The sequence below is a fragment of the Ornithorhynchus anatinus genome, chromosome 4 (genome assembly GCF_004115215.2).
Source record: "Ornithorhynchus anatinus isolate Pmale09 chromosome 4, mOrnAna1.pri.v4, whole genome shotgun sequence".
In the NCBI taxonomy this organism is placed as follows: Eukaryota; Metazoa; Chordata; class Mammalia; order Monotremata; family Ornithorhynchidae; genus Ornithorhynchus; species Ornithorhynchus anatinus.
In genome coordinates this window covers 59,309,459-59,335,644 of record NC_041731.1, presented here as the reverse complement: position 1 = coordinate 59,335,644, position 26,186 = coordinate 59,309,459, and the positions used below count along the sequence as shown (strand labels likewise).

The window sequence follows — 26,186 nt, the reverse complement described above, 5'->3', positions numbered from 1 at the left end:
ATTATGACATTTGTTAAGTGCTTACTATGTGCCCGACACTGTTCTAAGTGCTGGGGTAGATACAAGATAAGTGGATTGGACTCAGTCCCTATCCCACATAGGGCTCAGTCTTAATCCCCATTTTACAGATGACGGAACTGAGGCACAGATAAATCAAGTGAGTTGCCCGAGGTCACACAGCAGAGAGGTGGCGGAGCCGGAATTAGAACCCGTGACCTTCTGAATCCCGGACCTGAGCGGTATCCACTAGGCCACACTGAGGAGGGGGAGGACATCAAACCAGGAAAGGTACCACCCACAAAGTAGTTTTCTGGTGTGCCTCACTGTGTTATATGTTACTCATACAGGCCACACTGAGGAGGGGAGGACAGCAAACCAGGAAGGGAACCACCCCCAAAGTAGTTTTCTGGTGTGCCGCGTGTTATGTAATAATGGTGGTATTTGTTAAGTGCTTACTATGTGCAAAGCACCGTTCTAAGCGCTGGGGGATACAAGGTGATCAGGTTGTCCCACGTGGGGCTCACAATATGTTTGAATATGTTCAAATACCTCTGAAGTATGAAATCAATCAATCAGTGGTATTTATTGAGCACTTACCGCGTGCACAGCATACAGATCTTGGGAATAAACAATGTGAAAGTTGGTAGACACATTCCCTGCCCACAACGAACTTACATTCTGGAGGTAATATCATCTGTTTATCTTAGCAACCTCTCAAGTAGCTGCTCTTCCTTCCCATTTCTAATGCATCTTACCAGAAGAGTCAGAATCCTTGTGGAGCATGAAATTGTTTTTGAACCTGAAAACTGTGGCTGGTGGTTCAGTTTCATTACTGTAAGCACTAAGGTGAAGAGTCACTTACCACACAAAGAAGCCAGAGCACAACATAGAGTATTTGCGTTTTGGAAAATAGATCTTGCCCAAACTTAATGCAAACAATAGCTTCCAGGAAACCGATGACCCTAAGGGTAAGAAAAGAACAAGGAGAGGTTAAATATTCCATCTTTTCTCTACCTGATTTATGTCTCACAGGAACACTAATTATTATTAAGCGGATTTGGTCACAAGATTCTCACGGAAGAGATTTGGCATTTCATGTTTTTGAGAAAAGTGCAGTTCTGTGGATTTTCTTTTCTTCCCTTTAGTTTTCTTTAATCAAGTTTTAAAAAGGTCAGATTGAAGCCCTGCTAGTGGCCAGGCCTCAGGCTGGTAGTGCAGACTTCCATAAACTGTAGTGGTCATAATAATAATAGCATTTATTAAGTGCTTACTCTGTGTAAAGCATTGTACGAAGTGCTGGGGAAAAAGTATAGAGTTATTGTCCTTCCTCTGAGGCTGGAACTCAGCTAAGGAGTTTTCATGTTAGTTATCTTTCCAGAAACTTCCTACATCCACGGAGAGGGAGGGAAAGACAGAGGACAACGGACTCGGTCCGAGACAAAGAAATACTTCGTTCCTCTAACGCTATCCTTCTCACTGTACCTCGATCTCACCTATCTGGCTGCAGATCTCTTGCCCACACCCTACCACTGGCCTGGAAAACCCTCCCTCCTCATATCACACAGATAATTGCCCCCCAACCCACAACCTCAAAGCCTTATTGAAAGCACATCTCCTCCAAGAAGCCTTCCCTGAGTAAGTCCTCCTCTCCTCTTCTCCGACTCCTTTCTATGTCGCCCTGCCTTGCTCCCTTCATTCCCTCGCTCCCTCCCTCCCATCCCCACAGCACATATGTATATATCTGTAATTTATTTACATATATTAATGTCCCTCTGCGCCTCTCGATCGGGAGCTCGTTGTGGGCAGGGAACATGTCTGCTTTTTGTATTGTACTCTCCCAAGCGCTTAGTAGAGTGCTTTGCACACAGTAAGCTCTAAATAAATACAACTGAATGAATGCTAAATACAAGATATCAGACGGGACACAGACCCTTATTCCACATGGGACTCACAATCTGAGAGGAAGGATGAACAGAAGGCCAATTCCCATTCTACAGATGAGGAAACTGAGGACCAGAAGTTAACTGACAAGCAGCAGGGCATAGTGGTTACAGCACAGGCCTGGGAGTCAGAAGGTTGTGACTCTGCCACTTGTCTGCTGTGTGATCCTGGGCAACTTACTTCACTTCTTGGGTTAGACACAGACCCTGTCCCACGTGGGGCTCACAGTCTTAATCCCCATTTTACAGATGAGGAAACTGAGGCACAGCGAAGTGAAGTGACTTGCCCAAAGTCACACGGTAGACAAATGGCAGAGCCAGGATTAGAACCCAGGTCCTCCTGATGGGCCCAACCTCTTTCCACTAGGCCATGCCGCTTCTCAGGTTCTGGCCTGTGAGATCCTAGTGAGGAGCCATTCCAGGTAACTCATCTCCAGCATGGAGAATGGCAAAATTGTATATTCCAAGTGCTTAGTACAGTACTCTGCATATAGTAAGCGCTCAATAAATACGACTGAACGAATGAATTAAAAAACCCAGCAGCAGAGAAGGATTCCCGTCAAAACGCTCTAAATCCGGAATGATGGATGACTGTTCTTGTGGCACGCGGCTGGACTGCCGAGAAACGAAAACCGCTCACGTCTTCTCGTTTCTGAGCTCGTGAAGTGTCAGGTGACTGGCTATCACGGTCTGCATGTGTAATTCATGGGTCACCCCAGAAGGAGAGCGAAACAAGATAGAAAAAGTAGGGTAATTCAGGCAGCAATGAACAGTTAGAGATCGCTGAGTTCTTCAGGCTGGGATCTCCCATTACGGTATTCAACCTCTGAAGCAGGAGGAAGCAAGAGAGCTTATGAAGAAAAAAACCAAAAAACCTAACGGGGGCAAAAACAAACAGCTGAAAATACGGCAAAATAATAATGGCACGTTCCTCTGAGGAACCCCAAGTAATTTTTTGTGTATCCAATTTACAGATTATAGATTTAAAGGACCAATGGAGAAACTGAGATACAGTGAGTTTAGGGGATCTGTCTAAATTCCCACAAAAGCTCTGTAGAAGAGCTGGGACTAGCCAAGGCACCAGACACATGTGTTTGCTAGGATGAAGGGGAGAGAAGGGGTAGATAATTGAGGCATTGGCTGGGGAGCATCAGGACTCAAAGTGGCATTTAATATAATAAGAAAAATAACTGTGGCATTTATTTAAGTGCTTACTTCATGTACCTTGCCCTGTATAGATGAGGGGACTGAGGGACAGAAATTAAGTGATTTGCCCAAGTAGGCAAGTGGCAGAGCTGGGATTAGAACCCAGATCTCCTGATTCCCAGGCCTGTGCTTTTTCCACCAAGGCCATTCTGTTTCCAGTTCCGGCCAGAACTGCTAACGCCAGCATTCCTTCTCTCGACTGCCTATATATTCTCACACTTAAACTGTTCTGTGCCTTTTTCGCTTGAGGTGGATCTCTTACCTGTATGTGTAGGTTTGCCCTGTTCATCCCAGTGAACTGTGAACTGTTTGAGGGACGGGACCGTGCATTCACATCCCCGAAAGGTCTAGTACAGTCTCTGCAGTAGGTGGGCAAACTTAACTGAGCACAGTAGCTTTTTTAAAGGAATTTTGCCTGAATATGCATCGGGCAAGCTTAACGTTGGTTGCCAATCTGATTCTAGGGGGTTGGCACAACATAGAACAAAAACCTGTGGAACCTCCAGACATTAATCCCACTTTTAAGCCCATCATCCTAGGAACCCTCAAGTTAGCACTTCCAACTAGATATAGTCGTGAACCAGTGGGAAGAGTCAAGCCAAGGGTAATGCCAAGGTTATGGCTTTAGAGACAGGGAAGTAATAATAATAATGTTGGTATTTGTTAAGCGCTTACTCTGTGCCGAGCACCGTTCTAAGCGCTGGGGTAGACACAGGGGAATCAGGTTGTCCCACGTGGGGCTCAGTCTTGATCCTCATTTTACAGATGAGGTAACTGAGCCACAGAGAAGTTAAGTGACTTGCCCAAAGTCACACAGCTGACAAGTGGCCGATCCGGGATTCGAACCCATGACCTCTGACTCCAAAGCCCGTGCTCTTTCCACTGAGCCACGCTGCTTCTCTATAGAAGTACTTCTCTGTAGAAGTAGAAGTAGTAGATGATGAGAAGCAGTGTGGCCTAGTGGATAGAGCACGGGCCTCCGAGTAAGAAGGTCCTAGGTTCGAATCCCAGCTCCATCACTTGTCTGCTCTGTGACCTCGGGAAAGTCGTTTCGCTTCTGTGCCTCGGTTAACTCATCTGCAAAATGGGGATTAAGACTATGAGCCCCATGTGAGAAATGGACTGTGTCCAACACGATTAGCCTGTTTCTAGCCCAGCACTTAGTACGGTGCCCGGCACACAGTAAACACTTAAACTCCAAGAAAAAAGAAAGGGTCGGGGGGGAGACAGTGGTGCTGTCATTATTTTCGGGCAAGACCATTTACAATTTTCCCCGGAGCACCTGCCTCACTTGCCCATGCTCTTTCTCTCCTAGAAGGTATTAGCCATCATAGCTGCCTCGATGCAATCTTTTATCTACAATCAGACTGGATTGCTTGGCCAAAATGTTAAAGGGTACCACTCTGGAAAATGTTAAATTTCACTCTACTAGCTGGAATTTTTCAACAAGAACAGGAAATTTCCACAGGAAAACATTTCAGGGGTGATGGGACTAAGAGAGGGAGGAGGGAGCGCATTACCAAGATTCACTGTGGCTCAAGTCAACAGGCTTTCCAGGAGGTGGCTGGAATTTTTTTCTATTCCATGACACAATTGGGTTTCCACATTCCTAACCAGGGGAATTTCCCTCTCTCAGTGGAACAGCAATCTAGGGATACAAATTAATTTTACGTTTTGAGTGCTCGTGGAGTGTTCTTAACCATCTCATGAATGGCTAAGTTGTTTAAGAGAGGAAAATCGGCTTAGCCTAGGGATAAAATGAGCCTCACGTGGTACAGCCTGATTACCCTGTATCTTCCCCAGTGCTCAGAACAGCGCTCGGCACATAGCAAGCGCTTAACAAATACCAACATTATTATTATTATAAAATGTGAGGAAATATGCCTGCATATATAGGTATATAAACACACTCGCATGTATATATATATATATATATATATATATATATATATATATATATTATGGTATTTGTTAAGCACTGCATTAAGTACTGGGGCAGATATAAGCTAATCATGTTAGACAACAGATGATGTTCCACATGAGGCTCACAGCATAAACCCCATTTTACAGAGGAGATAACTGAGGCACAGAGAAACTAACTGACTTGTCTGTCCACTAGACCACTGTTTACCTGTGTGCTCCTTTACCTCCTAGGGTCTTGACTGGGCTCCATTCTCCAAAGGGTCATTCAAGAAAGAACAGTTCAAGTCAACATCCAAAAAGGTAACTCTAACTTGGATCCTCAAAATTTTAGCAGGCGTTCCAAACCCTGGACTCCTCTGGGCACCTCTAGTCCTCTGGAAAAAAGACATTCTGCCTCGTAAAGAAACAACAATGCTTTCCCTGCCCGCCCAGCAATCCTGCCTAACAACACTGGCATCTTCCTTTGAAGACTCTTCTCCAAGTACTCTCTTCTTAACAGCTAGGAATTTAACTTCTATAGAGCCTTTCTCAGAGGAACGGTGATCACAAAAGTCTAGCAGCATGAGCTTTTGGCTACATTTCTTTTTTTAAATATAAGCAAGCCATATAACTAAGCAAGTCTTAAAAGGAGGTGAACTCATTGTGTCTTTTCACCAAACACCATCATCTCTGCAACAACCTCAAATCCTCTGGCCAAACAGAGGACTGCGGGAAAAATGGACCACTGAGGAAAATGCTCGTTTCCTATTTCCTATTATAAAATTCCAAGATGTTTCTTTATCAGGATCCCCCAGCCTTATCCTCATTTAGAACTAAGATTCAGAAGATTAGCTACCAAAGAGGCCAAGGCCATCAGGCAAAGAAAAACCCATTCCAGATCCCTAAGACTCCTTCTGAACTTGGCTTTCGGAAACAGCTAAAATTAAACTAGCTGCTAAATTAGAGTGCTAAACTAGCTTGCATCTGCTTCAGTGAAGAGAAATACTCTGCTTCTTAGAGGTAGATAGAAGACCCATACAACTCTGAAAGCCGACAACACCGTTGTCATGCAGCTCTCTCTCCCACTTACACAGTCTTCAAAGTACTATTACTACTAATACTGATAATAAAAGTATTTGTTAAGCATTTACTGTGTGTCAAGCCCTGTTCTCAGCACTGGGGTAGATACAAGCTAATCAGATTGGACACGACCTTAACTACCCTAACCTCCCTACCGCTTACTGACTCTACAAAGTTGGGGTTTGTTTGCCTGTTCAATCGATCAATCGTATTTTTTGAGTACTTACTGTGTGAAGGACACAGCACTAAGCGCTTGAGTACAGTATAATAATAATAATTAATAATGATTATGGTATTTGTTAAGCGCTTATTACGTGCCAAGCACTGTCCTAGGCGCTGGGCTGGATACAAGCAAAACAGGTTGGACACAGTCCCTGTCCCACATGGGGCTCAGAGTCTCAATCCCCTTTTTACAGATGAGGTAACTGAGGCACAGAGAAGTAAAGTGACTTGCCCGAGGTCACACAGCAGACAAGTGGTGGAGCCGGGATTAGAACCCATGACCTTCTGACTCCCAGGCCCGTGCTCTATCCACTACACCATGCTGCTTCTCTATCAACTAACAGAGTTGGTAGACACGTTCCCTGCCCACAATGAGCTTACAGTCAAGAAAAGGATAGCCCTAACCTCCTTATTCCGGGTTGGTTCTACCGCGTTGGGGTTCGTTTGCCCAATCCCAGGTCGGCTTCTGAAGGAACAAGGGAACAAAAGTTCTCTCCCCCTTTCAAGTGCTGCCGGTCCACCCAAGTTCTACCTGGTTTGAATGAATAGCAGCCGGAGTTGCAGTCCCCCAGCCCAAGGGGTGATAAGCACTACACAGAGTGGGGACTTCTCTTGGGAATGTTCGGTGGAAGACAGTCCTGACGTGTTAAATTTAATACTGAGCATTAACTACATGCCAGGCACTATACAAAGAGCTGGGGTGGATAAAAGTTAAACATGTTGGATACAGTTCATGTCCCACGAGGGGCTCACAGTCTGAATCCCCATTTTACGGATGCGGTAACTGAGGCACAGAGAAGTGACGTGACTTGCCTCATACAGCAGGCAAGTAGAGGAGCCAGGAGTAGAACCCAGGTCCTTCTGACTCCCAGGCCCGCGCTCTATCCATCAGGCCATGCTGCTTCTTTCTCATTCAGTAGTATTTATTGAGCACTTACTGTGCAGAGCACTGTACTAAGCGTTTGGAATGTATAAACCGGTAACAGATACAGTCCCCGCCCTCTGACGGGCTCACAGTCTAATCGGGGGAGACGGACAGACAAGAACAATGGCAATAAATAGAATCAAGGGGAAGAACATCTCATTAAAACAATAGCAAATAAATAGAATAGATGTGATGTACATCTCATTAACAAAATAAACCCCCAATAGTCTGATGTATTTCCCCATCCTCCAGCCCCCGGGAACTTCTCCCATTCCCATCAGGACCAGGTGCAGAGGTCCTGAACGTGTGGCCAGGGAACGTGCCTGTTATAACAACTGTGGTATTTAAACACTTACTACGTGCCACACACTGTTCTACGTGCTGGGGTAGACACAACATAGTCGAGTTGGACACAGCCCCCGTCCCACATGGGGCTCGCGGTCTGAATCCCCATTTTACAGATGATGGAACTGAGGCCCAGTCAAGTGAAGTGACTTGCTCAAGGTCACACAGCAGACAAGTGGTGGAACCAGGATTAGAAGCTATGACCTTCTGACTCCCAGGCCCGTGCTCTATCCACTAGGCCATGCTGCTGCTGTTATACTGTTGTATTGTACTCTCCCTAGCCCGTAGTACAGTGCGCTGCACACAGTGAGTGCCCAATAAGTATGAATGACTGACCAAGAGCTGCAGAGAAGTGGGAAAGGGGGGTTTCAGGTGGACAGTCACACTCTCCTCAGCAGCGGGATGTCCCGCTCTGCCACTTGTCAGCTGTGTGACTGTGGGCAAGTCACTTAACTTCTCTGTGCCTCAGTTACCTCATCTGTAAAATGGATTAACTGTGAGCCTCACAGTTCCCTCCCCTCCCCTCGCTAGGCTGAGCTGTTTTCTATTCCTTTCTGCAAAGGTCAGTGCTTCTGTCGGAGCTCGCCCGAGGAAGGTGCTACCAAGCACCTACTGTGTGCACAGCACCGTACTAAGCGCTTGGGAGAGTACAATACAACAATAAACAGATGCGATCTCTGCCCAGAGCGAGCTTACAGTCTAGAGTCTATAGCCTTCTTGGTGTCCTGTTCCAACCCCAGTAAGGACAGGGCATCGAAGACTACGGTTACTGCGGGGAAAGGCTTGATCCATGAGCGGGTGCTGGAGGCAAGTGGCAGCAACAGAGCAAGACGGTTGCGTTGTGCCTGCGTGAAAGAAGAGCTCTGCAGATGCCCTCGGCACCACGCCCATGCACTAAGACGTCAGGGTGGTGCCAATTTATCCAAAGTATTTCAGGGCGGAGAGTGCCTTCCCTCCCAGGAATGCGAGGAAGGAAGGGGAAAGCAGAGGTTTCAGAATAAAGACAAAAGGGAAAGGAAGGAAAAAGGAGGACAGGCCAAGGCAGAGGGAAATGGGAGGGCAGGAAAGAGAAAAACATAAAGAAAGAAAATTGCACAATGAAGGAAAAAAGTTCAAAAAGGAAGGATTCAAAAGAGGAAGAGCCGGGAGGACAAAAAATATGTAAGAAAATGGGAAAGCAGCCCAAGTGAAAACGAAAGGAGAAAGAAACCGGGGGTGAGATCGGAGAGAAGTGGATAAGAATGTGTGGGGAGAAGAGTGGGAAAATATGTCAGGGATAATGGAAATTAGATAGGAGACTGTGTGGAGCGGTGGGTGGGAACACTGGTAGTGTATTTTTGAATCATTCATTAACCCTTGGGTTATCTGAATATCTCTTTTCTGACGTTCTGAGGGACCTACTTGGTAGTTTGGCTTAACCAGAGTTCCCAAACATTTTTTCCCAGGAAAGACATTATTTTTGCTTCTGTGGAAAATGAGGAAAGGCCCACCACAAAGTAACAACCACAGTTCTCATTAACTGCCTGCACGCTAATTAAGCAAGTTAAATGTGTACTATTTAGCCCGAACGTCAGTTGATCAGCAGCTAATTCAATACATTTTCATTCCATTAGTGTTCTCCATCAAGTGTTCACCAGTTATTGCTAATGGAAAGTCCCTTCAGATACTCTAATTGTGTTTCCACAGAGCAGGTTAATATGAATAAGTAGCTGACATCTGTTTCCATTCACCAAAAAGAATAAAAATAAAACTACCTTGGAGAAAACCAAACAACTTTATCAAGGGGTTAAGTCTTACTGACTTAGGTGAGCAAATCTAAGGGGCAGTCTCCCTTGTCTCCTCCGTTTTACTGTTGCTTAACTCCTCCACCAAAGGATAACAGATTTGCAAGCGTTTCTAAGGAGGTTACAGCTGTTAGTTCCACTGCGTTTAAATGATAATTAAATACGATGTGTCTCAACTTTCTTGAAATTCATTCATTCAGTAGTATTTATTGAGTGCTTACTATGTACAGAGCACTGTACTAAGCGCTGGGAATGTACAATTCGGCAACAGATAAAGACAATCCCTGCCCACTGACGGGCTTACAGTCCAAGTTTGACCGGGAAGGGAAAAATCTGCCCCAATTTCAATCCAGAGACACTGTAAATTGATTTTCACAATGAGATGAATTGTTCAATGTAAGAAAGACTTGCCTCACAAAGTGGGGCTGAATTGCTCAAGCTATTTCAAAAAGCTAATGAAGATAGGTACTCACCCAAATACCCAACACTGTGTTCCTACTCGTTTGCATTGTGTATCGGTGAGGTAAGCATAATATTGCCTGAAAGAAAAATGCAAGTGTTGAAATTTCCTGAAAACTTCTGAAAAAAATTTAGCCAGAAAAATGCTTCACTAAACAAACTGACTAAAGACATGTTAACTCCTGTTCTGGGTTTTCAAAGGTGCCCGGTACGGGTTCTTCTGCAGAGAACGAAGGCTCATGCTTGGCATAAATTTGTTCTTTCCACAGAATCCAGCTCGGGATCGTGTTGCAGGAGCAGACTTGAGGTGAGAAATCATCTTTTGGGCATTCGGGTGCTTTGTGTGATGAACCAAAACAATAGAAATTTAAAAATAACAACTGTGATATTTATTAAGCATTATGTGTCAAACTCTGTAGTAAGCACTGGGGTAGATACTAGATAATCAAATTCCACAAGAGGCTCACAATCTAAATAGGAGGGAGAAGAGGTATTGGATCCCCATTTTGTAGATGAGGTAACTGAGGCATAGAGAAGTGAAGAAGCAGCTTGGCTCAACAGAAAGAGCCCAGGCTAGGGAGTCAGAGGTCATGGGTTCGAATTCCGGCTCTGCCACTTGTCAGCTGTGTGACTGTGGGCAAGTCACTTCACTTCTCTGTGCTTCAGTTCCCTCATCTGTAAAATGGGGATTAAGACTGTGAGCCCCACATGGGCCAACCTTATTGCCCTGTATCTACCCATGGCTTAGAACAGTGCTTGGCACATAGTAAGCGCTTAACAAATACCAACATTATTAAGTGAAGTGATTTGCCGAAGGTTACACGGCAGATAAATGGCTGAGCCGGGATTCGTACCTAGGTCCTTTGACTCCCAGGCCCGTGTTCTTTTCAGCTAGGCCATGCTGCTTCCTAAAATGTTCTTTTTCATTTCTCTGGCTAAGCCCAAGCACCAACAGTGACAGGCGTGACTCTGTTCAGATCATTTCTGAGCCCAATTCCCCATCATCGATGCTACCTTGGACTTTCCACAGCAAAAAGGTGCTGATTAAAATTGTGAGTCAAGACTGCAGAGCCTGGCTATAGAAAGTGGAAAGAGACTCCGCATACACTGCCATATGGGAAAAACTCTAGGGGCCATCTTACCACCTACGTTCGGATGGATTTGTTTATTTATCGATTAGCCTAATTGTGAATTTTATCATCTGAATCTATTCTCTTACAACATTTCTCACCCCCATTAGATGATAAGCAACTGGAGGGCAGGGGAGCTCATCATTTACTATGTTTCCCAAGTATTTAGTATCATAGTCTGCACACTGGTGCTCAATAAATGAAGATGATAACATAGGGTCCTTATTGACTAAGGCCAGGCCTGAAATAATGCCATAAGGTCAGAAGGGCTCCGGAACCTTCCAACTGCCCCATGCCCTCATCCAGGCTCCCCACAGAGGCATTTAATCAATATATCAAACATATTTACTGAGTGCTTACTGTATGCAGAACACTGTACTAAGCACTTGGAAGAGTACACTATAACAGAGTTGGTAGACATGTTCCCTGATTTAATGAAGACAAGCCCACATCGAGCTTACAATCTAGAGAGGGAGAGAGACATTAATCATTTCATCTGTGCTTCTGCTTCCTGATCTGTAAAATGAGAGCAGAATACCTCTTCTCCGTGTGTGGGACTGAGACTGTCAACTCTGATGCTTGTGTATGTCCTCCAGGGCTTAGCAAAGTGCTCTGATGTAAAGCTTAATAAATACCATTACTATCATTTTTTCCAGGAAGTGTTTTTCTTCACTGATCTTTTTTTAATGAAAAACTGATGTGATCCTAAGAAACTCGCCAATTTTAATATTTCAAAAATAACTTCATACGGTTCCCTCTCAACCAATTGTGTGCCTCTGCAAAGTGTTTCTTTTTGGAAAAACCTTATTGGTCAGCCACAGCTGCTATGTGGCTATTTGGAAATAGCAGAGGAGAAGGGAGTGAACGTGGCTACTTTAGAGTGTAAGCTCCCGGAGGTAAGGGAACAAGTCTGGCTTACTTTGTTGGATACTGACCTCAGCACAATACTGGATACAGACAGGTGCTTAATATTTGTGATGATACGAAGGAAGAACGGCTACAAGGGAGAGACTGCCCTGTGTCTACTCTTTCCTGAAAGAAATACAGATCACCAAGCCTCGCTCTGGGTAAGGGACTACCCTCTCTGTCTAGCTGGCAAACACATTAAAAAGGGATGAAAGCAACTTAGAGGAACCATTTCTACGGTTATTAATGGTGGGATTTACTTTAAGTGTTTCATTTACATTCTAGTGCCTCTAGACTGTAAGCTCGCTGTGGGTGGGGAATGTGTCTGTTCTACTGCACTCTCCCAAAGCACTCAGTACAGTGCCCTACACACAGTAAGCGTTCAATAAATTTGATTGGTTGACTGATAATGCCCACTGGTCACAGACCTCTTCCTGCAGAGAGAAGCCTGGCACACCTCATCAACAACAAATCGTAGCCGAACCACTCAATTAGGAAATTGAAGAGGTTGGAATGCACTAAAAGTCAGGCGGCGTTTGATGAGACAGAAAGGGAGAGCATCAACACACCAAAGAAACCTTCTGAGGGGAAGGTCCTACATTAGCCTGTAATTTTCTTGAGGGAGGAGATTGAGTCTTTTCTATCTTCCCCAACCTCCTATTACTGGGCCCTGCTCTCAGAAGACGTCTAATAAATACCGTGGATCCTATTTTTACTGTATAGTGCTGATAACCACTGGTTTGTAAGTTTCAGCTGGTTCTTAATAAGGACAAAGAAGGCTCTGATCTTTAAGGTTGTGTCGAAGGGCACAGAGGCAGAAAGTGATGGCTAGTAAATTCTAGTTACCATTCTGCTACATTGGGAGAATTATCCTCTCTTTGCCTCATAATTTTCATATTAAACTCAGGATATTTTTAATTGGGGCATAAATAATAAAAAGTAAAAATCCAAACGGGAATAGAAGTTAAAAGGGGTAAATGCAACGAGTTGAGATGCCAGTGATAAGTTAACCTTGCCCAAAAAGGTGGGTGAGAAGAGGTGCGTAGTTGAAAGGTAGTTATGTCAACAGTCTGAGGTCTTGAATTTTTTAAAGATCCTACGGCACCGTCTCAGGGACAGTAAGGACCCTCGAACTTCTGGACACGTGATCCATTTTAAATGTGTTTTCTTTCAAGACCCACTGCTTCCCTTCTCCTCCCCTCACTCCACACACTGAATTCTTCCCTGTGCTGAAGCAGATATAAGATAAATTAGCATTCTTAGTGAGTCCACATACAAAAGTTACCTCACAGTGGGTGCGGTGATCCCACCAATAAAGAGAATCCTACACCAACTTAAAGGGTGACTTGCTTGGAATACAAAGATGTGCTTCAAGAAGAAAGTGTTCAACTCAGTCAGCTAAAAAGAAAAGAGCAATTGGTCAACAAGCTTTATGTTTAGTCCCTGGGAAATTATCTTCTGAAAGTTCCCAAAACAGTTTTGGACACTGTATGACAATTTGTCATCCTTGGAATAATAGCTGAGAGAAGAGAGGGTGGTGTGACCTTGGAGAAAAAGGTGCCACCAAACCTATTCATAATTCCCCACCACAGTCAGTAAAAGCCACCTCTTCTGTTACCTGCAGATGACATTTAAGAGGTCACTCGGGGGATGGAGTGGATTGAAGGGGTGTCACCCCTCCACCTCAGATAATTCCAAAGGAGATACTCAGGGATAGGAAGAATTTCGTGCCTTTAAAGTATTTCTGTAAATATGATCTTACTCACCTTTTGCATGTCACCAGCCACTTTCAGATTGTGAGCCCCCAGAGCGACAATAACCATGGTAAATCCCCACCTGAGTATTCTTTCCTAGAGCTTTCTTAGTACAGAGCTTGGCACACAGTAAGTGCTTTAAGAGAAACTATTACTTCTACTGCAGTGAGCTAGGTGTAAAGCCTGGGACAGTTCCTAATAAAATGTTCTTCATACTGTGGGAGATTCACTAAATGCTGCTGACAAATTGGAGATGTTAGAAATCCCGATAATGCGGCCCAATCCTCTGGTCAGGGATTTCCCCACCTTTGGAAGATAAGCATTAGTTTGCTCATCCTAGCTCAGGCCCTCTAAGAAAATCAGCCCACCCTTGAAATCAACCAATTAATCAATCCTATTTTATTGAGCACTTACTGTGTGTGGAGCACTTTTCTAAGCATTTGGGGGAGTATTCATTCATTCAGTCATATTTACTGAGTGCTTATTGTGTGCAGAGCACTGTAAAGAGTACTTGGGAAAGTACAATATAACAATAAACAGTCACTCCCTGCCCAGAACAAGCTTACAGTCTAGAAAGACATTAACATAAATAAATAAATTATAGATATGCCCATTAGTGCTGTGGGGCTGGGAGGGGGCACGAATAAAGGGGGCAAGTCAGGGCAACACAAAAGGGAGTGGGAGAAGAAAAAAGGAGGGTTTAACCAGGGAAGGCCTCTTGGAGGAGATGTGCCTTCAGTAAGACTTTGAAGGGGGAGGAGAGTAATTGTCTTTCAGGCTTGAGGAGGGAAGGCGTTCTAGGCCAGAGGCAGGACGTGGGCGAGGGGTCGGCGGCAAGGTAGACGAGATGGAGGTACAGTGAGAAGGTTAGCATTAGAGAAGCCAAGTGGTGCGGGCTGGGTTACAGCGGAGAACGGTGAGGTGAGGTAGGAGGGGGCAAGGTGATTGAGTGCCTTAAAGCCAGTGGTGAGGAGTTCCTGTTTGATGCGGAGGTGGAAGGGCAACCACTGGAGTTTTTTGAGGAGTGGAAAACATGGCCTTCCTATCTTACCTCTCATGCCTCCTACTATAGCCCAGCCTGCACACTTCCCCCCTTTAGCGTCAGCTTTCTCACTCTCTCTTGATCTCGTCTTTCTCACTGTTGACACCTTTCCCGCAACCTCCCTTTGGCCCAGAACTCCCTCCCTTCCGTATACGACAGACCACCATTCTCCCAACCTCCAAAGCCTTACTAAGGTTACATGTCCTCCAAAAGGCCTTCCCCAATTAAGTCCTTCTCCCTGTCTCCATCTTCCATCTGCGTCACTTATGCCCTTGGGTCTGAACTATGTGAGCGTTGGGCATTTACTTCACCCTTACCCCCATGGAATTTAGGTACATATCCGTAAATTATTTATTTACATTATTGTCTGGCTCCTCCTCTACACTGTAAGTTCCTTGTGAGCATGAAACGTATCACCAATTCTGTTGTATTATACTCTCCCAAATGCATAGAACGGTGCCGGGCACACAGTAAGTGTTCAATAAATGCCATTGATCAATTGATGAGGGGAGTGGGGAAAGGAGAAAGATCGGTAAAAATTCTGCTGGTAATAAAACCCTCGTGCAAGATTGTATCAACATTTTCAGGCTGCATTAACAGTAGCGTATGGTTTTGTTAACCATCATTCTCATGACTGATTGTTAGAGCAGTATTTCTCAAGCCCGGTGTCATGACATCCTGGTGTACTACATCCTACATTTAGATGGGATGAGCTTGGCCATGGTTGGAATAAGGCTTTGCGATACTTCACTTCTCCTTTCACATCCTCTTCTTCTACGCTCAACTGACGTACGGTATTGGGATTTAAGATATGTAACTTCCAAGAAACTCGGGACATTTCCATAAATATTTGTGACTCTTATTTAGACTTTCAGGCTTTATTTAAAAAAAACTCGAACCCACCACAAATTTCAAACAAAATAAAAGCAACTAACCGGATTGTGGATGATTCTGGAGACCGGTTTAGCTGCTGACTAAATCAACTCTCTTTCTAAACTCTAAACGAACAGCTGGCAGAACTAGTCTAGGGTGCATAAGGTTAACTCTTGATTTTCTCTCTCTAAAAATAAATATTTGTAGCATTCCTCTCCATCTGCCTGGGGCTTAGTGAGACGGGAAAGGTAAGATGATTTTGCTGAAGGCAAGACTGTTGCGGCAGGTAATACCCTCACAAAGGCTCTCAGAAAATGACAACACATTATTAATGACATACAACTGCCAGAATTTGCTCAGCAGTGCAGTGCTCTTCCTACAACTTCTTCCCTCCAGGAACAGAGTAAACAAGAGTGTTTTGGATAGCTTCAAAATCAGCAATAAATTTTCTTGAAAGCAGCACAGGAATGTCCCTATTTACAGTTCTTGGTTCTCTAAAAATCAAACTACAGTGTCTACAGCTGCAATATTATCAAATACCACAATGATCTTAGAAAAATATACCCATTACGTTCTTTGGAAAGTTCTTAGAATTTCATATTCTAAAACATAACCTGAAGTGTGGTCTCCCACACTGTTTTCTTTCAGATATAAAGTCATTCCATAAAGCAAGATTTTTTTGTGTTATCCTGGTGTTTGACTGTTGCAGTTTGCTGGCTTAAAGGAGACAAGACTGCAGCTGGAAAATACTTTTAAATTATACCAGCTCCTGATTTCCCAAGCAGAGTTTTTTTTAAAAATTTACCTGCCAGATGATCATGAAAAGGTATATGCCAGCCACTCTCTGAAATGATGACTTGGGGTCAAACCAGCGAACGTAGGTCCAGCTAGCAGGAGTGAACTGTAGCACGGCTCTTTTGATTTTCCCTGTAGTGGTGTGAATGTCCCTAGAACAGAAAATGGCTACAATGAAGGCTCAGAAAAGATAAGGAGGGAAAATAGATATCAGCTATTCCGGAATAAAAGAACTGAGGTCTGGGAATCCCTTTCCTTTTGCTTGCTTAAACAATGGACAGTTCATTTATAAGGAAGAGGATATAAAGAAGCAGACTTTGTTATGTGTTTCAATGAAGATGTGATCAGCAGACTGCCGTCTACTAGTGTAGACGACCCAAAAAAGGGTTCTATTCAACAGTCATCCACAAAAGAAAGGTAAGTCCTTGAGCTGCCCCAGACGCAGACATGAATGCCAAAAAGAAAATGGCATTATATGTTAGTCTTTTTCTGGTACCCCAGAAACAAGGCACCCAGTCCTCCATTCCTGTTCCTTTCCTCATCTATTTCTTCCTTGGGACCAAATGCAGCCGACTGCAGAAGCTGGACATGAGCATCAGGGCACAAGACATGAGAGCAACAGCTTCCGGAACCTCAACTTTTAAAAGAGATCAAATTCAGGCCTTCAGATATTGATTTTTCCCTCTCCTTACCCCCCACACAAAGCCACATTCTATCAATGAATTAATTCTATCTATATAGCGCTTACTGTGTGCAGAGCCCTATATTAAGCACTTGGGAGAATACAACAGAACAGAGTTGGTGGATGGATTCCCTGCCCACAAAGAACTTACAGTCTAGAGAGGGAAGCGGGCATTAAAATGAATTAAGGGAGAGGGAGTAGGTCCTCTGCTAGACCGTAAGCTCGTTGTGGACAGGGAATGTGCCTGCTTTTTGATATATTGTAATAATAATAATTATTATTATGGCATTTGTTAAGCGCTTAACTATGTGCCAGGCACTATACTAAGCGCTGGGGTGGATACAAGCAGATCGGGTTGGACACAGTCCCTGTCGCACGTGGGGCTCACAGTCTCAATCCCCATTTTACAGATGGGGTCACTGAGGCCCAGAGAAGTTAAGTGACTTGCCCAGAGTCACACAGCTGACAAGTGGCGGAGTAGGGATTAGAACCCATGACCTCTGACTCCCAAGCCCGGGCTCTTTCCACTGAGCCACGAAGCGCTTGGTACAGTGCTTTGCACACAGTAAGTGCTCGATAAATACGAATGAATGAATAGGGGAAATGAGGGTTTAGTCGGGGAAGGCCTCTCGGAGAGGTGATTTTTAGGAAGACTGAAGGGAGAGTGAAGGTCTCTAGAGACACGAAGAGGGAGGGAGGGAGTTTCAGGCCAGAGGCAGGATGTGGGCGAGGGGTCGCCAGTGAGGTGGACGACATTGAGATGTACAGGGAGTTAGACTGGTGAGAGAGGAGTGAAGCGAGCGTGTTCGGGTGTAGTGGGAAATCAGTGAGATAAGACAGGAAGGAGCAAGATGATTTTCTAAGACTCACTACAGTGCCCTGAACCCAATAAGCACTTAATAAAATACCACTATTGCTACAGCTATGGCGGCTACTACTCTAAGTGATTTGTTTCCTGGCCCTCCTTCGGCAAATTCTGGTTTGGTGCCGCAGGATGAAACCAAAATCTCAAACGAAATACAGGTTGTAATTTGTACAAAGACACAGCCAACTCCTGATTATTTGTCCTGAATTTATTTCCGGATTATTCAAAACGTTTTGTCCCTCCCTCCTACCCTACTGCCTCTCTCTACCCACAGTTTGGTTATTTAATCACTTCCTACCACATCACCTAAGGATGGGGAAAAAGAGGAGGTGAAACTCAAAGCAATTTCTCTTATACTTAAGTGAATATCCATGGTTTATTTATTTATATTAACGTCTCCCCGTCTACTGTACGGTTGTAATGGGCAGGGAACGTGCCTACTAACTGTGATATACTGTCCTCTCCTCAGCACTTAGTACAGTGCTTGGCACTTAGTGAGCGCTCTAGACTGTAAGCTCGTCGTGGTCAGGGAATGTGTTCATTGTTGTACTGTACTCTCCCAAGCGTTTCATACAGTGCTCTGCACATGGTAAACTCTCAAGAAATACGACTGAATGAATAAATACCATTGATTGATTGATTGATTCTACTTAGTCATGTTATAAAGGGTTACGGGAGATGAGGCTGAAATGAATGGTTTAAATGACGTTTTGGGGTTATTTGTGGATTTCAATAATCAATGGATCCTGGTCCCCCTCCCTTCCCATGACAGAGAACAGCCTATATAAACAAGGCATACTGACATGAGGAATGGCATCTCAAATGAATGCTTAAACATAAACAAAGATCACTACTTAACTGCAAGAAGACTTACTTGAAGCTTGCCCAGTGATAAGTCCTCATTTCTAAAAATCGGCAGACTACCATGCCTAGCCAGATACCACCTCCATTACACAAGAGGATGTCCAGAATGACCTGATCCCACCAGCATTCGGCAAAATTTGGTAGCAGATGCATGAAGAAAAGCTATAGAATAAAGGAAAAAGATGATAGGCATAGAGCCCAGAAAAATGATTTACTATAGATTACACTTCAGAGAAAAATGAGCTGAAACATTAAACATAACAATTTTTTTTTCTTCAGACTCAACAGGCTCTTTACTGCCATCTGTGCTCTCCCTTCCATTCTTCTCCCGCACAAATATGCGGGTATGCAATAATCCCAACCATAAATTCCTCTTTTATTCTATTTCTGCCCTCCTAATTTTATTCCCAACTTAACAACAATAATAATGTTGGTATTTGTTAAGCGCTTACTATGTGCAGAGCACTGTTCTAAGCGCTGGGGCAGATACAGGGTAATCAGGTTGTCCCCGTGAGGCTCAAAGTCTTAACCCCCATTTTACAGATGAGCATAACAGGCACAGAGAAGTGAAGTGACTTGCCCACAGTCACACAGCTGACAAGTGGCAGTTGGAATTCGAACCCATGACCTCTGACTCCCAAGCCCGGGCTCCTTCCACTGAGCCACGCTGCTTCTTAAGAAAATACCAGTTAGCACTCTGCAGAGCAATGGTATTATATGGGTTGAAGGGTAAGGAGGAAAATGAGAAAAAACATTTTCAAAAGTGAAATTTTTATTTTAATCCAATTACTCAGGAATTGAAGCTATATTTTACAGGATCAGCCCTATAGCCACGTAAGTAAAACAGTGATGAACCTAAATATTAAATATAGACTTGGAATTAAGTGTTTAACCTTACTGCCAGCTTAAAAGGCACTTATTTGAACATCCATCTAGCAAGAAGATTTATATCAATATACAAAAATCATTAAATGCTAATGAAATTTAAGAGCTTTACACCTGTAAGAGGAAAATCAAACTGGATTCTGCTACAATCCTAAATTTGCAAGGTCAGGTCAGACTGGAAAAAAACATGTCATCATCATCATCATCATCATTAGAGAAGCAGCGTGGCTCAGTGTAAAGACCACAGGCTTGGGAGTCAGAGGTCATGAGTTCGAATCCCGGCTCTGCCACTTGTCAGCTGTGTGACTGTGGGCAAGTCACTTCACTTCTCTGTGCCTCAGTTACCTCATCTGTAAAATGGGGATTAACTGTGAGCCTCATGTAGGACAACCCGATTACCCTGTATCTACCCCAGCGCTTAAAACAGTGCTCGGCACATAGTAAGCACTTAACAAATACCATCATTATTATTATTATACTGTACTAAGCGCTGGGGTAGATATAAGATAACCAGGTGAGACGCAGTCCTTGTCTGTGTCCTTGAAGGAGGGAGAATAGGTACTGAATCCCATTTTACAAGTGACGAAACTGAAGCACTGAAGTCAAGTGACTTGCCCAAGACTACCTAGCAGGCAAGTGACAGAGCTGGAATTAGCACCCAGGTCCTCTGACTCCCGGGTCCAGAGAAGTGAAGTGACTAGTCCAAGGTCACCCAGCAGACAAGTAGCAGAGCCAAGATTAGAACCTAGGTCCTTCTGACTCCCAGGCCCAAGTTCTCCCCATGAGGCCGCACCGCTTGTCTGTATGTCAACTGGGACTATGTGACAAATTATTTTAATTGAAACTGGGTGGTTTCGCTTCCACGAAACCAAAGTGTGGCACACTCTTAAAGGAGAAAGGCTGAGGGCCCGAGAGACCAATGTGGGCAACATCTGTGGTTACTTTGTCTCCGGCTTCCCCCAGAGGCAAGGAATGTCCATGAGATAAACTTTTAGGTCTGGACGTACAGGTCCTGACTTGCGCCCTTAGCAAATGAAGGATAATAAAGTTGGTATCTGTTAAGCGCTTACTATGTGCAGAGCACTGTTCTAAGCACTGGGGTAGATACAGGGTAATCAGGTTGTCCCACGTGAGGCTCACAGTTAATCCCCATTTTACAGATGAGGGAACTGAGGCACAGAGAAGTTAAGTGACTTGCCCACAGTCACACAGCAGACAAGTGGCAGAGCCGGGAGTCGAACCCATCACCTCTGATTCCGAAGCCCAGGCTCTTTCCACTGAGCCACGCTGCTTCCCTACCAAGGATACCAGGGTAGGATACCAGCAGGTCGTCTGAGACTACATTTCCCAGTTGCCCCACACCAACCCCTAACTCGAAACTGGTTCATTCATTCCATTATATTTATTGAGTGCTTGCTGTGTGCAGTGCACTCCACTAAGCGCTTGGAAAAGCACAATACAACAGTGGTTCTTGAGACTTTGAAACAAGTTCAACCCAGTTCCAGAGTTGGGCTTTTCCACTCCTCAGGATCCCTTCCAAACTTTGGTTTAAGTACTTGGAAATTTTGAGATTTGTGCACGGGGAGTACAGGTTCTCCCTGGCTTAGCAGCGTGGCTCAGTGGAAAGAGCACGGGCTTGGGAGTCAGAGATTATGGGTTCGAATCCCGGCTTCATCACCTGTCAGCTGTGTGACTTTGGGGAAATCACTTCACTTCTCGGTACCTCAGTGACCTCATCTATAAAATGGGGATTAAGACTGTAAACCTCACGTGGGACAACCTGATTACCCTGTATCTACCCCAGCGCTTAGAATGGCAATCGGTACATAGTAAGCGCTTAACGAATACCAACACTATTATTATTCTCACCCCGTTAGCCCAGCGTACGTACCTCGGTTAGCTCCCAGGTGATACTGATTGTCCAACACAGTCCGTAACTTCGGATCAATAAGGCCTTCATGGCCCACCCCCAGAAATGCCCAAATGCAAATATGTCAAAATGGCTGAGGATCCTCTCCCAGGTGATGACATGGCAGTTCACAGCATAATCCTATTTATAAAGAAATAATTCATGAAAATGCAGAGACACTATCTAGCTTCTTCACTGGCAAGTACAAGCAGAGAAAGACAGAATTATCGGAGTAACATTTTCCTCTTAGCATGAGACCAGTTTCACGGCTGAAAGATTGATGAGCTTTCGGAGTAGTAAATGCCTATCACTCTATGCTCAGCCCCAGTGGTTTGCATAAAATGAGAACCAGAGTAAAATCATAAAATTAAAAGATGTGCTTTTCTGCTTATTTCACAATTTGTTAAATTTTTACACAGATTTTTAAAAAGTTTTTAGCAGCAGCAGCAGCAACAACTGTGGTTGTTTTCACTTTTTTTTACTTTTTGCTTTTTTATTTTAAAACTTACCTTGGTGGAACCCAGATTATGATTTTCACCCAAGGTGTCTCTGCCATTCTTCTTTCCCCTTTAGCAGCTGTAACTAAAATCAGTGCCTAAACACGCATTTGGACACTGCAAATCGAGAGGGCTTCGGAGGTAAGAGACCCAGAGGAAAGTCTCATCAATTGTAAAGATCTGACGGTTTAAACGCAAGACTCCGTAACCAGCACGAGGGGTGATGTTACCTACCATGATGTCGGCTTCCCTTGTGGCATAGCGAAGATTTGGATCCAGCCAATACATCACTGCTTTCACCTGCTCAAAGTTTAGGAAGAGCAGGAACACCAGAAACAGGAAATAGAGCACGCTGAGGCCTGAGGAAGACAAATACACTCGTGAAATAGATTTACTTGTGGCTTTTTTTTTTTGGACTAGTGCTCTCTTTAGGATACAGGACAGATTTTAGGTACAGGCAGTAAAACAATGGTTTGATGAGAGCCTACTTTAAAATTAGAACATCACCTTCCAGGTAAGTGCTGAAGCTGAATTATGCTTTACAGGCAGCACACTGTTAAACGGTATTGGGAACAACATGGCCTACAGGAACGAGCACAGACTTGAAAGTCAGAAGACCTGGGTTTTAATCCCAGCACTGCAAATTTTATGTTGTGTGATCTTGGACATGTCACTTAACTTCTCTGTGCCTCAGCTTCCTCAGCTGTAAAATGAGGATAGAGATCTTAGAAATTGTCTCATCAGTTCCAGGGGTTTTTTCCACATACCTTTTTTTTTTATGGAATTTGTTAAGTTCTCACTATGTGTAAAGCACTGTTCTAAATGCTGGGGTAAGTACGAGTTAATTAGGCCAGACACAGTCCCTGTCTTGCATGGGGCTCACGGTCTAAGTAGGAGGGACAAACAGGTTTCACCATTTTATCGTTTTGGAAACTGAGGCAAAGAAAAGTTAAGTGACCTGCCCAAGGTCACACAGCAAGCAACTGGCAGAGCAGGGATGAGAACCCAAGTCCTAACTCCCAGGTCCGTGCTCTTTCCACTAGGCCACGCTGCACCTCATTTTCCATGGCTCTGACTGCCGCGACCAAGTCTCCAATGGTTAACGCCAAATGCCGAGTTTTCATATAACTGAAAGATTTTATATGCTTTGCAGAGCCCCTGTAATCTTTGATAATGGGAGGCCTGATGAAATGTCCTCATCATTTTTTAAACCTGTAATGACCCTGGAACCACCTCCACGCTCAAGAACCATGATGGCATGTGAACAGGACCTTCTAACATCTTTAGCGACGTGTGGAAGTTTCTGGCCTCATGACAATCTTCCTTGCTTTTCTGTCTTGGCATCTGACCGTCTGTTGCTCGCTTTCTTTAATTTACTTTGCGAGCAGGTTTCTGAAATCCTCGCTTCAGAGTTAAAGGTACAGTAGAACACATCTTCAAAGATGATAACCACAGGGAGAGACAAGGATGGCAGCAAACGGGAATTTAGGGGCTATTTCATTCATTCATTCAATGGTACTGTGTGCAAAGCACTGTACTACAGGTTTGGGAGACTACGATACATCAACAGACACATTCCCGTCCACAACCAGCTCAATCCTCAGAAGGTCAATATCTAAAAGATGCAGGCGGCATGGCCTGGTGGCTAGAGCACGGTCTTCGAAATCTAATCCCGGCTCTGCCGCTTGTCTGTATGAGCCTGGGCAAGTCACTTCACTTCTCCGTGCCCGTTACCGCCTCGGTAAAGTGGGGATTACGACCGAGAGCCCCATGTGGGACATGGACTGTGTCCGACTTGTATCTACCCCGGAGCTTAATACAGGCCTGGCACATAGAAAGCACTTAGTAAACACCACTGAAAAAAAAAAAGATAACATTGGTATGAGGCAGGATTAAAGATAGGCTAGGCAACAAGTGCATATGCGGCAACACGGTAAACATTTCTGGGCACATAGAGTGAGAGGGATTTTTTTTTATGGTATTTATAAAGTGCTTACTATATGTCAAACACCGTTTTAAGCACTGGGGTAGGTACAGGTTAATTAGGTCGGACACAGTCCCCGTCCCGCATGGGACTCGGAGTCTAAGTAGCGGGGAGAACAAGTATCTAATTCCCATTTTACAGTTGCCGAAACTGAGGCACAGGGAGGTGAAATAACTTGCCCAAGGGCAGAGCAGATGAGTGGCGGAACGCAGGTCCTCTGATTCCCAGGCTTGTGCTCTTTGCTGCTTCCCAGCACGGGAAGATTGTTGCCATATCACTGCTATTTACAGACACAATCTCACACAGATAATAAAATTACCAATAAAGATAACCTTATCGCCACCTACAAGATAATTAAATACATGAAAATGTTCACAACTCTTGAGGCCTGTAAAAAATTGTCTGTAATCATTCCCGAGGATTTTTAGACAGAACACCCTTCCTCTCCTGTTCTGGCTTTAGCTTTGTGAGAATCTGTTCAAAAGCATCAGAGAATTTACCATCTACATATAATGCAAACTTTTTGCTTCTGATACAAGGACCTTCCATTTTTGGCAATACAAAAATATAAATGGTGGTAGTTCTGTAGAATCAGAAGATGAGTAAGAATTTATTTAGACAGTGAAGTTACTTGAGAGCCTGTGATGGAACAGAAATTGGAAGCTTCCATACTAAATGTTTTGAGCTGATTGTATATCGCTCCAAGTTCAGTTGAAAAATGTAGGGAAAACTTGGTCTTACGTGTGAGCTTTCATAAACGAACACACCCAATTCTCAAAAAATCACTAAGTCCCTTGCCAATTAAAAAAAAAAAATGGGGTTTCAACCACCACAAAAGGGGAACTTTCTGTTTTACTAATTCAGTAAATTCTGCCAGAATGTGTTTTCACTAAACATTTTGGCTAGGGCACTGTTGGAGAAATACGGAATGTTCTTCCCACAGTGCAGGTCTGGAGACAAAATGCAACATTATGTCGGAAGGAGAGGTCACGTGCTTGAGGGTGGCCGTCCACGTCTGAGTCCTTCAACCTCTGTCAAGAACGAAACCCTTACGTTATCAGAGAACAGCGCACTTATAAAACAGTGAGAAGGCAGTGACCCAGAGCAAAAGATAAATATTTTATGTGGCCCACATTTATGTGTATCCAGCTAGTATAATAAAACTATAAAATTCCCTTTGAAGACTGCTTTAGGAGGTGGCAAATCACCTGTAAAAATGTCTCAGTTTATCGCTTAACGAATTTACTAACCAGAAGAGATTCACTCAAGTTAATTTAAAGCATAAATCGATTTCCCTAAATTAGAAAACGTTGGACTTGCAGAGAGCACAACTGTCTCACGCCTACCAACTCAGAATGCATCAAAATGCGCTCCATCAACACTAAGATTCTTAGATAAGAACAGTCCAATCTTTCCCAAACAGGAGGCTCCAGTTGCTTCTCTTAGAATGCACAGCCGCTTGAAAAGACAATTTACATTTCTGCCCCTCCGCCCCGCCCCATCCCTTGCTCCTGAGGTAGATGTAATTAAAGTCGGTGCTTAAACGGGGGGGGGGGGGGGGGGGGGGTTTGGACGTTGCTGTCTCTGAGGCGGGAGCTTTCAAGCCAATACAGCCTGTCATTCCCACCAGCTAGAGCAGCTCCAAAAAAAGGACTGGTCTGTACTGCCATAAATACCGGCACAGATTCAGGGTCAGATTCATTCCACTGCATTTACTGAGCGCTTACTGTGTGCAGAGCACTATACTAAGTGCTTAGGAGAGCGCAGTCCATGTGGACTGGGAACCGCTCAACCGCTTTGAAGGTGAGGTGCGCTCTCCCTTATGATAATGATAATAATTGTGGAATTTGTTATGCCCTTACTATACGCCAAGCACTGTTCTTAGGACTGGGGCAGACTCAAGGGAATTAGGTTGGTCACAGTCCCTGTCCCACGTGGGGCTCACAATCTCGATTCCCATTTTACAGATGAGGTCACTGAGGCTCAGAGAAGTGAAGTGAGTGGCCCAAGGTCACACAGCGGACATGTGGCAGAGCCAGGATTAGAACCCATGTCTTCTGACTCCCAGGCCCGTGCTCTTTCCTCTAGCCTATGCCTCTGCGTTGAGGATCAAGGATCCATCTGTTGCTCCTGTGCA

The 26,186-nt window shown here is 44.3% G+C and overlaps 1 protein-coding gene across 1 annotated transcript in view; it reads right to left on the bottom strand.

Moving 5' to 3' along the window:
* PTDSS1 (phosphatidylserine synthase 1) overlaps nucleotides 1-26,186 on the bottom strand; it is a 66,372-nt gene that overhangs the window by 6,842 nt on the left and 33,344 nt on the right. The window contains exons 4-10 of the mRNA XM_029063898.1: nucleotides 22,300-22,424; nucleotides 21,551-21,709; nucleotides 18,785-18,936; nucleotides 16,374-16,515; nucleotides 13,185-13,297; nucleotides 9,878-9,943; nucleotides 863-962 (exon numbers count right to left, since the gene is read on the bottom strand). Of these exons, the coding sequence (XP_028919731.1) occupies nucleotides 863-962; nucleotides 9,878-9,943; nucleotides 13,185-13,297; nucleotides 16,374-16,515; nucleotides 18,785-18,936; nucleotides 21,551-21,709; nucleotides 22,300-22,424 (857 nt within the window). The remainder of the gene's footprint in view (nucleotides 1-862; nucleotides 963-9,877; nucleotides 9,944-13,184; nucleotides 13,298-16,373; nucleotides 16,516-18,784; nucleotides 18,937-21,550; nucleotides 21,710-22,299; nucleotides 22,425-26,186) is intronic.